The 13,962-nt window shown below is 38.2% G+C and overlaps 1 protein-coding gene across 2 annotated transcripts in view; it reads left to right on the forward strand.

Annotated features, from left to right (window-relative positions):
- Nucleotides 1–274: 274 nt before the first annotated feature.
- The window catches only part of LOC149223158 (uncharacterized), a 159,828-nt gene continuing 146,140 nt past the window's right edge, over nucleotides 275–13,962 (forward strand). Inside the window, exons 1-3 of one of the 2 annotated variants that reach the window (XM_089385777.1) lie at nucleotides 275–794; nucleotides 976–1,064; nucleotides 1,200–1,338. In XM_089385777.1, the coding sequence (XP_089241903.1) occupies nucleotides 605–794; nucleotides 976–1,064; nucleotides 1,200–1,338 (418 nt within the window). In that variant the 5' untranslated portion in view covers nucleotides 275–604. The remainder of the gene's footprint in view (nucleotides 795–975; nucleotides 1,065–1,199; nucleotides 1,339–13,962) is intronic. The other variant, XM_089385778.1, reaches the window with a different exon arrangement.

Below are 13,962 nucleotides of genomic sequence, written 5' to 3' on the forward strand. Positions count from 1 at the left end.
CAAATTTAAATTTAAATTAGGAAGTGAGGATAAAAGTCATTTAAAAAAAAATTAAACTATTTCAAAAGTTGACATTTAGGCATAATCCTGATAATAACATATTTAGTGAGGATAAAAGTTATTTAAAAAAAAATTAAACATTTTCAAAAAACAGTTAGGCATAATCCTGATAACAACATCTTATCAAATTAAGTTGAAACTCACCTAAGTTCCGCTAATCACATTGTATATATATATATATATCTATATATATATATATATCACCAATAATCAACTGTTTTTTTCTTCCGAAAACCCTTCCCACCCAACTGTTTTTTTCTTCCGAAAACCCTTCCCACCCTTACACGACATCCGTACAACGCGAACTGCCATTTCTACTTTCGCGAATAACATTTTGCAAATTTACTTGAATAATTGATGGAACGAGAGAAAGGGATTTGGTTTGCACCCGAGGTAGAGCCTGAATGACAAAAAATTCTTCATCGTTCTTGCCCTGTTTGTCTGTGTGCATCTACGATGTCTGATGTTCGAATCTTCAAATGTCTAATTGTCGAATGAGTTCTTCTTCATAGGGTTTCTATAACCAGAGCAATTCAGCCTGGAGATGGCCCACGGAAGTGGCATGGAGTGGTCTGGCAGGATCAAATGCTCATATAAAACGGCCACAATGCTTATATGCGCCGGCAATTTGGTAGTGGCTCTTTACGTTTTGCATTCTTTGCTCACTCCTCTATACATTGTAACATCCTCTTCTCTCGCCGGCCCCGCCAATGGCGCTCATAATTTATTTCAAGGTAGCTTCTTTTAACTGGCTAAACCGATAAACACAAGAATCTGTTTTCTGCTTGGATTGGTATTTTCATTTTCGCTGCCCAATGGGCACGATTCCAACATTCCCGGTCTTTTTAAGGAAATCATTTGAATTATATGTGCGTATTCAATTTATGATACGGGCTTATAACTTTGCTGGATCAGCTGCTAAGTATACAGAGGACGAGGTTAAGCGAATGAGAGAAGCTATTAATGTCCGGCAAGCGTCACAGCCTGTAGATCTAATTCGAAGGGTAAATTCCCCAGATACTGAAACGATAGCATATTTTAAAGATTTCCTTTGGTCACAATCAATTTGCTAAATTGATGTAATTCAATATGTTTGGTTATCCTGTCCAAAACCTCAAAATGACAATGTTTGTATTTAGGTAAAGGAAATTGAAGAGGAGTCTTATTTGGAAGATGTGAGGGAGAAGCGATTGCAATCTACCACGGAGAAGTTCGCACAAGAGCTCCTGCAACGTTTGAAAGAGTTTAAGGGTGATGGCGATTCAAATGAACAACAAGGTACTTTTGACCGTGGCTGGGAAATGGGTTTTGTGACCTTTATCATATGTGCTTTTGATATCTGTACTTCCAATTCCATTTGATGTCATGTTCCTTCGCCCCTGGAGTTTGGCAAGCTCCAACTGTAATGTGTTTATCCGATGCGATATTTTAGAATTATCTGATGTATGGGATTTGATGTCTGTATAAATGTCCGAAAAATGATGTACTAGAACACCAAATGCACGTGATGGTTCAGAAATGCCTGTAAAGGAAACTTGAGATTAAGAGGACGCTTTGGGAAGACAATGCCATTTTTCTGAAGCACCTAGGGGACTTGAAGCACATTCGGAGCTTTAACAATTAGAAAAATTGCGTAGAAATGGCTGTTGGCATGGTTTCCAGAGCTGCCCAATATAGTCTTGAAAACTATTGACACCAGGAAGTCTCATCAAATAGTAACATAAATAACAAATTGGAACTTCAATTTGAAGAGTGAACTGAAAGACTGAGATCGCAAATGAGGAGAAATAGAAGAAAGTTAGACGAAAACTCCTGATGATCAACTCAATTGGAGGGCTCGAGACATTGAGACAAGATATATATTCACTGGTTCATATCCAGCATACATACAATGAAAACTGAAAATATGAAGAAACCTTGTATTTATAAATACAAGAAACAAAATGGAATTGAAAGGGGTGACTTATGCTTAATTTACGAAGAAAATGCTAGGTCGAGATGGAAGGCAGAAAAGTCTGAAAAGAACTACTCACTTGCGTAAACAAGGTAAAGGAAGAGATACCTTGTTACCCACCAAAATGGGTAACCCCATAGGAGAAGTGATATCTAGGGCTTTGAAACCTAGGGTTTAATTATTCCCTTACTCCTTGCCATGATTTAGCAATTCTTTCACTCCCATAGATTCCATCACCCAAGGACTAGGCGCTGGCCTTGGTCACCTTGTTGATCATCCATAAAAATCCCACTAAATCCCATTTGCTCCCTCTCAACCTGATTTTTGGTCCCTCACGGATAAGCTACTAGCTAGGGCTAGGGCACAAATTCAACTAGGGTTGAAACTTGAAATTGTTGGCTTGTGAGAGGATTCAATAGTGGAAGGAGAGCTGATTGCCTCAAAATCAACTCCTTCTAGTTGCTAATTCATCCATTCTAAGGTTAAAATCTTATGCCCTAGGTAAAATTTTCCCCAATAAATCCCTAGTTTGCCCTAGGCTTAAACTTGAGGCTTGTTGAAGGCTTCTTGTTCCATATATTGAAGGTATTCATTGGTTGGAAGCCTTTTCCTTGGCCATGTGTATTGAGAAATCTATAGGGCAATGATTATAGAGATTTCTCTTTACTTGATAACTGCTTGTGATGTCTTTTTACTTATTAGCTTTGTTACTTATTATTATATGTGTGTATCATCAAACAATTACCAAAAAGAAGAAGAAGAAGAACACATAATATACGCTGCAAGCCAGGGCCAAACCTCTCCACTTGAGAGGAAAACCCACAAATCTCTTCTCTTCCTTATAGATTCTTCAATTGACGAATTCCAAGACCTTAAGATTGACTTCAAAACCCTCCAAGACCAAGACCAACCTCTCCGGATGATGTGCTAACCTTGATCCAGTCAAACCCAGTGAAATCTCTTCTAGTAGCACTTCTTTGACCTCCAACTGCAGAATTTCGGCCTCCATTGCAGATCTGAAATTTCGCCCCCTTAGCAGTTGCTGCTGCCACACGTGTGAGCTTTGGTTTGCCTTTTGAACCTTCCTTTGACCTTCGCTTGACCTACTTGTCCTCTTTTCTCCAAGATCGAACTTGTAGATAGAAATCCCAGATCTTGTTACAGAAACCTTAGTTCTCCTTAGCACGTGTGAGAGAGAAATAACCCAAACAAAGATCTTCTTCGTCCTCTTCCTTCTTCACTGCCTTCTTCCTTCTTCTTCGCTAGAGTGAGAGATGAGTGAATGCGTCTTAAGGAGGACGAGTTCCCTCTTATATATATGCTCTTCAAGGTGGATGTGACTCTTCCTTTTAGGCTGACTTGCCAGTTGCTAGGCCAACTTGATCTTGGAGGGTATCTGGACACTTTTTAAGACAAAAATAATTTTCTTTACAAGTTACAATGTGCTCGATGGGGTCTTCAACTTATGACAATGACTCTTTTGACTTCTTGACCTAGGACAAACCCTAGAAGCACTCAATGGGTGCTTGACCTATAAAATAAAGACCTTGAGCATGAAACACATGCTCCAAAAATAATAATAATAATTTTTCTTTCATTTTACACTTTACAAGAATCAAAAGTACATTTCATCTATATGAAGACCGAACCTAGTTACACATTTTTCAACACTCCCTCTTAACTAGGGAGGTATTCATATATGGTACATGGACATTCTCAATCTGAAGAGATCTCATAAGAAGAGTTGGATTGGTAACTCATCTATAATAGCATCATACCAACCATCATTGTCACATAGCAAGGCCTTGACTAACAACTCTATCTCTCCACAAGATCAGAGCACAATGCTGGCGAGACCAATGATTTATAGACACCATCATCATTGTCTCTCAAGGTACATACTCCACCCGGGTGTTCACAAAGTATGACCTTCTTTGGACTATTCTTATCTTGGATAGCCAGTCCTCAAAGAATATCGGTCCACGACTACTCTCATCTTGGATGCCCTACCACATCCTCAGAGAGTATCAAATGCCAGATGTTTACCCAATCCTCCATTTTGTCTTCCCAAGTGAAGACAAGAATGATGTATCTATCTCTCCCTCTCAACTAGGGAGGATATATCAATCAAACCAAGCTTGTCTGTCAAATACACAAGCTTCTTATTAGGAAGAGATTTTGTCAATCTGTTAGCTACCTGCTCATCAGTGGAGATATACTGTAGCTGCAATACACTATCTTGTACTAGCTTCCGAATATAGTGATACTTGTTGTTGATATGCTTTGTCTTTCCATGAAATACGTGTCTTCGGACAATCATATACAATTGATGTTATCACAATGTATCACTGTAAGGTCCATAGGTCCTGCAAATAGGTCGGATAACAGCTTCCTTAACCAGATCGCTTCTCTGCTTACTTCACAGGCTGCAATATACTCAGCCTTAGCACTACTCAAAGCAATTGTATCTTGGTTTATGCTCATCCATGAGACCATGGAGGATCCCAAACTGAAACATCCTCATGTAGTGCTCCTTCCATCTTGCTCATTGCCTCCCCAGTCGGAATCTGTATATCCAATTAGTTGGACATCATTCCTTTTATCATACTTCAGGCAGTAGTGGATGGTTCCTCGTAGATATCTCAGAATATGTTTTACTGCTATCCAATGATCATGCTTCGGGTCCACTTGGAATTAACTGAGAACATTTACTGCAAAGCATATGTCTGGTCGAGTATTCACCAAGTACATTAGTGAGCCAATCAGTTGTCTATACTTGGAAGGATCTATTGGGCTCAATTTGGAACTCCTTAGTCTTTTCAAGTTTGTGATCATCGAAGTTGTCATTGGTTTGCAATCCATCGTGTTAAACCTCTTCAACATTTTAATCACATACTTCCCTTGACCCAGATAAATTTCATTGGGTCCTTGCTAGACTTCTAGTCCCAAATAGTAATGCATCAATCCTAGATCCTTCATGTCAAATTTTACTGCTAATTGCTACTTACGTTCTTCAATTCAACCTTCTACACCTGTAAAGAGAAGGTCATCTACATACAAAAGAATGATTATTGGTTCACCCTTCACAACCTTAATATAAAGGTTTGGATCAACATAACTCTTCGCGAAGCCTAACCTCTGAAGGTAATCATCCATTCTAGCATACCATGCCCTTGGTGCTTGTTTGAGGCCATATAATGTCTTCTTCAATCTACAAACATATGCCTTTTTGTCTTTAACTTCAAATCCCAAGGGTTGCTCTATATAGACTTCCTCATCAATTGTGCCATTCATAAATGCAGTCTTGACATCCATTTGGTGGATGTTTTGTCCCATCGATGCTGCAAGAGAGACCAACGAACGTATAGTTGTATACCTTGTTGTCGGAGCAAATGTCTCTTCATAGTCGATGCCTTCAAGTTGAGAGAAACCCCTAGCCACAAATCTTGCCTTATACTTGTCAATACTTCCATTTGCTGCATGTTTGATCTTATAGATCCATTTGGAAGTTACCACAGATTTGTCATCGGGCCTAGGCACGATCTCCCAAACTCCATTCTTCATTATAGATTGATATTCTTCATTCATGGCATCCTTCCATTCTTGATGATTGACAACTTCTTCAAAAGTGGATGGCTCTGCTTCTATTAGTTTGTCATGTAGGTTGCATACCTAGAATATCGTTTGGACTTCTTGCTTTCCTTGAATGAACCCTGAGTTGCTCCATGACCTTCTGCATCAAGTATTGTTGACTTCAACCAATTAGGTCTCTTTCTTGATTCGGGGATGACCACAGGTTGAATAGGCTCATTGGGACCTTCATCTTCATGGTGAGATTCTTCTTCTTCCCTGTCAACTTCCTCTTCAAATACTGGAATTTCTTCATCATCCGAGTCCATGGGAAGTTCATTTGATTTCTTGAATGCAATTATGCAATACTTTCATCAAATGACATCTCGACTGATTTGTATATGGTGTCCTTCCTTTATGTAGATTCTATAGGTCTTAGAGGAGTTGCTGTAGCCAACAAATGTTCCTCTTATGCCTGATGGATCCAACTTCTTTCTTTTGTCCTTTGGTATATGAATATATATAGGACAATAAAAGATTCATAGATGATCTACAGTTGGTTTCTTCCCAGTGAATACTTCTTTGGGAGTTTTGTTATCCAGTGACTTGTGGGGACTTCGATTTTGAATATATACAGTTGTCTTTGTGGCTTCTCCCCACAAAAATTTCTGTAGATCTTGATCATGCAACATTGCTTTTACACTTTCTTCAATGGATCGGTTCTTTCGCTCTGCAACTCCATTTTGTTTCGGATTATATGGGACTATCAACTCCCTCTTAATCCTAGATTCCTTACAGAAAGCTATAATTTCCTTGGATGTATACTCTCCTCCATTATCGGATCTTAGTATCTTGATTTTCCTTTCTGTAAGGTTTTCCACTTCAGCTTTGAATTCTTAAAATTTTGTAAATACTTCGTCCTTGGATTTCATCAAGTAAACCCAAGTTTTCCTCAAATGATCATCTATAAATGTGACATAATATAGATGAACTCTAAGTGATTTTGGGGTCATAGGACCACAGACATCAGAATGAATAAGATCCAAGATTTCTTTTGATCATGAAGCACTGCTTCCAAATGGTCTCTTGGTATTCTCACCCAATGCACATCCTTTGCATACTCCTTCGTGATCTTCTTTCAATTTGGGATTCCTTCTACTATAGAACTTAGAGTTGGAAGGATTTTGAAATGAAGATGGCCAAACCTTCTATGCCATAGTTCACATGGGCTAATTTCAATGTGAACCAAAGCTTGTGCAAGAGGAGATATTAACCTGTAAAGCCTTCCTTCTCGCGCATACCAATTACTCTAGCATTCTCTATGCTTGAGTTTTTACTCCATACTACAACTCTTCCATCAATGAAAACTACTCTATCACCCTTATCTTCTAGACTTGAAATAGAAAGTAAGTTCTTATGCAAACTTGGAACAAATAGGATGTTGTTGAGTCAAGTCTGCCAATTAGTGAAGGGTTGTGTCCCTTGGGTTGTCACACCCCTTTGACATGTATAAATAATATGATGTGACATCTCATTTGAATACTAAGCGAGAACAAGTCTCTCTCTCTTAATCATTCTACTATCCTTATTTTTAGAAGCTGCACATGTAAAGAAGAATATTGAGTTGACTAACCAAGTTGACTGAATTCTTGACCAATTGTGGCAGGCCGCACATGTGAAGTATGATTGTAGTTTGACCATTGATCAGCTGCAGATTAACCACAGGAAGGCCGCATGTGTGGGTTGCGTATTGATTGTAGGGCTGAAGTTGACTAGGTCGAGTTGATTGCAGAGTTTGATTGTTTGACCAGAGTTGATAGAGCTAGTTTGATTGGTTTTGACTAGTGTTATCTTACCGTTGTCTGACTAGGTTTGACTGGTATTTTACTTGGATTATTGGCACAAATCTATAGACAAATTGCTGATTTGTAAACCTCTCTGAAGAATAATTTCTCCTAAAAAAAGTTGCTGGGTTTTCTCCCAAGGTCGGGTTTCCTAGGGTAAAATTGTTGTTTCTTTTGTGCATGGTTGTCTTTCTATGATATTTACTATTTTCGTTGCATTTTTTGTCGAGATTTTCTAAGTATAATTATTCAATAATAATCGTGGCATAAAATATTGTTTGAAAATCATTAGGAAGTAATTATCTGGTAGAAAATTGCATTCTATTGTACTTGTCATAGAATTTCAACAATCTTGAATCAAGAAAACTTCCAGATCCTTCAAGAAAATGTGAATGAATACAAGAAGTTTTGTAGGCAGTTGATTGAGGATTGCCGTGATGTGAATTTCCTATTGAACTTGCGTAGTGAGGGAAGCAAGGGATTTGATGAAACTTTGCTTGAGCACGAAGAAAATCCCATAGATATCCTCCTTCTAGAACTCACTTACAAGTATTATGCAATGAACATTTTATGTGATGCTGTCCGGAAAAAAACATTGTAATCCTTAGTAGGGCAAACAACGGTTTTACTCCATTCTAGGGTTGCAGGGGAGCGCCCCCCCCCTCTCGCTCCCGCTCACAATTCGCGCTCCTGAAAATGCTCCCGAGGAGGGAGCGTTTTCGGGAGCGCGCTCCCTAAAAAAAAACGCTCCCTGCCTTTTCGGGAGCGTTTAGCGTTTTTTGTAGTAATGTTCCAAATGCAATTTTTTTTCAAAGAAACAAATAAGTTTTGAGTGGGGTAGCTTAATGATCAAGCCTATGGCCCTAGTATTGATATGCGATTCATGGTAATGTTAAATTCTTAAAGTAAAAGTGACATTCTCCTTAATCTTCATTTTCATCCTTTTACTTAAATTTTTAACATTACCATGAAATGACTCAGGATATTTGAGAGTGGTTCAGGCCTCATTGGATTCATATGGAGAAAGTAGAATTTTAGATTTCATTCAAAATCCAGTAGACTTATCAGTTTTTCAGGATTTCGGGGTTGGGGGATTGCAATGTTTCCATTGAATTTGGTCATGTATTAGGGTATGGAACTCGTATTTAATCAAGAGCACCAATCCCTCTATGTACCTTGATGTTAGTGACATTGGTTGTCGAACTCCTCTATCATGACCCTCCTAAAAATGTACGCATCACTCAAACAAAATCTTGACTTGACATGCTATGCTTTTTCTATCTTATGTTAATGCTTAGAGGGTGATATTAATGACAAAGATCCCTATACATATACCTCTAGATATTAATGCTTAGAGGGTGATATTAATGACAAAGATCTTGATTTTCCAACAAGACTAAAAAATTAGACATTTCTTGTGGTGGCAAGAGGCCCAAGCATAAGCAATAGATAATAGATTTACTTGTCTTTTCTAGTTTCTAGTAGTTTTTATAACTATTGACTCTTTCATATTTATTATGATATTTTTTTAAACAATATATGACAATTTAAGTTTGAAGTTGGCAATTATAACTCATTAGTAATGAATTATGAATATGATGCTTCATGAAAGTTGAAAGTTGTTTCATTTCATTTCATTTTATAACATTTCATTTCATGTTAGATATTATTTGTTGTAATGGTTACACTTAGCTTACAAGTACAACTTTGGTGATCAATGATGATAAATGTTATATATTGAATTTTGAAAGCTTGAAACTTTAAGATTGATGAATCATGAGACTCAATATGTTGTATGTTACTATGTTACTAACTTGTGGACGTGGTTGATGAACATTATAACTTCTAGATGATTGTTGTTATATGGTTCAATCTATGTGTTTTTATGTTTTTTATATCTAAGTCATCATTCTACATGTTTTTGTTGGCATCTATGTATCAAAATATAAAAAATATATATATTATATAAAAAACGCTCCAGGATTCGCTCCCAAACCGGGAGCTTCTAAAAATGTCGTTCCCGCACCTGTTTTGGCTCCTGCTCCCAAGTAACACTGCTTCATTCCCAAAGGAATTCTAGAGCTTGATCAACTAGAAGAGGCTTGGGGTGATCCCATAGAAGCCACAAATGTGGAAAATCATTGTCCTCTTGACACCCAAGCAAATGTTGAATGTATGGAGGAATTTTGCGATGTAGATTTGGTAATTGAATATGAATATGAGGTTCTCCATGATAACCAAGAGGGAGAAAGTACCATAGAATCCCTGAATAACAATGAGCATGTTGCTAAAGATCAACATGAGACATTCCTATGTGCGCCAAATCATGAATATAATCATGATGAATGGGAAGGTCTTCTACATGTTTCATTATCATGATTTTCAGCCCATCACAGGTGTCTAAAATACCTAGGAAGATTTTGATGCCCATCTAGAAGAGTCTCTTGGCAACCTTGATATAGTAAAAATTGGAGAATAATCTCAACCCCATGATTCCTTTGAAAAGAGGATTTTCTTCATGTTTGACCAAGACATCCCTAGATGTAGCATTGAGGATAGTGGCGGAGAAAAAGAGGCATGTGTTGCTTATGATCAAGAAGACCATTAACCTTATTTGAAGGTAAAGCTGGCTTCCCTGCTTGAAGACAAGGGACTGTGGTTCTTCTCGAGGTATGAAGATTTTTCCATGCCTTGAACTTCTTGTTATGATCAGGAAGATATGATTGTCGATGTGTTAGAGCCATCCCTTGGTCTTCCTTTTGTCATCCCTCAGACATATTCAGGTCGCATAAATTTTGAACATGATGGGCTAGCATTGGTTGACTCCTGAGTTTGATTGTCGTGACGAGCAGCTTGGTTGTCGAAATCTTGTCCCCCAACCATCTATCTCCTCCTTCCATTCACAACATGTCCCTAGGGTCATTAGTGACAATTGTATGCCTAGGACAACTCTTGATCAAAAATTCTTGTGCTTGATCATATATTACTCCATGTTCAGGTTGCAAGAGAGGATTCGATGGTGCAGGCCCGATTACTCTTTTTCCTCTTCATCCGTGACTCTTCATGGTACATGGTTGTTTTATTTTCCCACCTCTCGTCCGTATAATTATGTCAACATTATGATATAGATGATTGTGATGCTTGCTTGTTCTATATTATAGTCTACGCATCACATTTGTATATTACAGTCTAGGCATCACATTCATATATTATTGTCTAGGCATCACATTCAAATATCATGGTCCTGGCATCATATTATATCTTCAGTTCTTGACATTGCATTTATATTACAGTTTTGGCATCGCACAATTATGATTCTGCATTATATTAATGTATGGATGGACTCGAGCATTATGTCTATAGACGTGTCTCTGCTCTGGTGTATTGATTGGTGTCGGCATTGCTGCATATATTGTCCCTGGCACTGGCATACATGTTTCACATCATTGACATCAGATTCATATCTGGCATTGTTGAAGTACTGAGAATTTGTAACCCTAATGTCAAGCATGGCAGTCTATTGATGATAAGTATTTACATTATCGATTAATCTTGTTCACAAATGAAGTTGTGAACAAGATACATATATGTCCCTGGGCTGCCTGTTAAGATCTGTGCTTTGTATCTCAGCTGAACCATTGATGAAATCTAACAGAAGAAGAATAAGTGAATTCCGAGTCTTCCCCCTTGTGGGGTTTTGCCCTGGTCTCCGACCAATCCTGGTGTCTCTTTGCATGTGTGCTTTTCTTCTAATGTTCCTTTTACTGTTCCGCTTCATTTCTGATGAAGTTGTTCTTTCTACATAATTGCACATGATGTAATAATGATACAATGCTGTGGGGTGAATTTAATGTGTTTATGATATAATGCAATTATCAAAGCAAAGAACAATATAGCCTGAAGGAAAATTAACATGGAATCAGAGCCAGGCTGAAGAGAAGCCATGGAGATCACCCCAAGTAGACACCATTGAGTAAGAGCAGATGGCAGAGACCTAAAAGAAGGCTAGGGTTTGAAGGAAACCCTAGGGAAATCTTGATCTTTCAATCTAGGCTAGGTCTTTGAGAGGTGGCCTATATTCTTTTCAGTAAGAAGCCATTAAGCTAGGGTTCGACAAAAACCCTAGGAGTACCCCCTTGAAGTAAGGCCTAACATGAGATGGAATCGGGGAGCAACCCTTGAACTATTTATATTCACCTATTTTCAAATTCAAAGAAACCCTAGCTGAGGGTATAATCTAGATGAGCGCTTTGATGAGTAGGTCTTGGCTACTGGTGAGATCAGAAGTTAAGGTTGGATTCTTTCTAGAAAGTGAAGTTGACATATGTCCCTTGAAGGCAGGAGTGAAAGGGAGCAGATGATTTCCTGCATTCTTCATAAAAGATAAGTACTTTTAAACTATTTATTTGATGACACTGCTCTTGTTTAAGATTTATCATTCTTAAATTATTGTCCTGCATTAAATATTTGATTTGTGCACTAACCTCTTGAATGAGCATGTGATCAAGGAGATTCTGAGAATCATCAGGTTTCAAGAAGAAAGGTGGTACAGGAAAGAGGAATCTAGAACAATATCCGAATGCTACAAATTGATAAAGGTATCTAAATATTATGAGGTATGTATAATATATTGTTTCAGTTTAACTGCAATATTGAATGGCAAGTTAAGCCTTAAGATATGACAAATGCATGCATATATGAGAGTAAGCTTGATCTTTGGTACAAGTGATATGATCTCTCTGATATTTGGCAAGCATCTGACCTGTCTAAGATAAAGCAAGGCCAGAAACATTGATTTTGATAATTCGAGACTATTGACATGTATGGCTCGCACAAGACATTACAGAATGGCTTATGACTTGCACTCCATCATACCTATTGAGTGGATTGAATCAAGTATCAGTGGCTCATTTTGATCAGTCTCTCATATTCATTGGTAGATTTGCATCCCTCATCTGGTTCTCTCTACAGTGAATGGTGGAATGACCCATGGTTTGGTCGCTTAAGCCTATCACAAGCATATTACATCATAACACAGTGTGTCTCAGTCTTGGCATCGCTCATTCATCTGTCTTGGCATCATAGTCTCGGCAAATATGATCTCAATGATTCAGCATATTAGTCTTGACATGCATCTTCTTTTTAGTGGCTTGTAGTCTCAGCACAGTATGATCCCTATATGGTCTCACTTTGATATGGTTTGGTTCCCCAACATTATATATATATGATTCTTCTGCTCTACACATAGTCCCTCAGAACAGTATTGGTATATTTATTGAAGCCTAAAGACAAACTCAGATATATAATCTTATGATAGATGAGTAGATGGGATATGACAACAACCTTTGGTCCATATAAGTCAGTATGTTTTAATAAAAGTATCTAAGGATGGTAGTCTCATAACAGTTAATATGGCAGAGCAACATTGGTATATGTTCAGTGGCAGCATTTATACTAACAGTATGATGAGGTTGTTGATGACAATTGTTGTTTTGTCGATGTAACTTGTTCACAAACGAAGTTGTGAACAAGTCTTGTATAAACTCTAGATAACTTGATATGTATATATGGGAACCTGATATAATTTGACTTTGTGATATGACTGTTTTTACATGACAGGTTGATGTCTTGTTTGATGATGAGTGAAGAAGCTTCCCATTCAGAGGGAGAGATCCTTGATGAGATCCCAACACCTTCTATTTCTTTGTGGTGGATGATTAGAAGTTCCATGATTGTAGAATAAAACAATGAACATCTGTTGTTATTGAGCTAACAGTTCTTTGCTGGCAAGACTGATTTATCCCTTGCAGCACCAGGATCCACCTCTTGTATAAAGCATTTTTAGGGCATGCTAGTTTGCATTGATGAATTATTATTACTGATGGATCGTTGTATGCACTTTGAGTTAGACAGAGTCTGGTCATAGCTGGGACAAAGACATAATGCTGCTATATGAGACAAGCTTAGGCTTGTGATTGTTGCCTCCTTGTATAAGAGGGAGAAAAGGTGAATATGGTATTCTTTTCTTTATGATATATATTTTTGCTCTGACACTTGATGTCTTATATGAACAGGAAAACAAAAAACTTCTGCTCCTGATAGTATGCTTCAGTAAGCTGTGTGAGCGGATACTAGATATGGGCAATTTGATTTGTTTTTCAGAAAGCAGCATGGATTGATGGATATGACCCTTTCAGATAAGGATCTGGGCTGATCGAGAACACTGAGCATTGCTCTTCCCCCTTGGTTGAGCTCCCAGGGTGGGGAATGGAGCTGGTGGGCTCCTGGGGATGAGAGACCTCTGACCGATAGGGTGTGTAGAGATCTGGGATCTCCCCTAGTCAGAGTATGCCCCAATTAGCATCCTGCCCACTTTGTGGGATAACCTTCCCATCTGGCCAATGGGATGAGGGACTTGGGATAGAGTGTGATCCCTACCCCTTGTAGTAGGTGGATCTCGCCCAAGTTGGTGGATGTAGGTGTTCTACCATCTGACTCTCAAGGGTCAAGATGGGAAGATCAGGGACAATAGGG

This window comes from Pinus tabuliformis, chromosome Q, assembly GCF_031772625.1.
Source record: "Pinus tabuliformis cultivar Carrire ecotype Pingquan chromosome Q, CPIR1, whole genome shotgun sequence".
Taxonomy (NCBI): Eukaryota; Viridiplantae; Streptophyta; class Pinopsida; order Pinales; family Pinaceae; genus Pinus; species Pinus tabuliformis.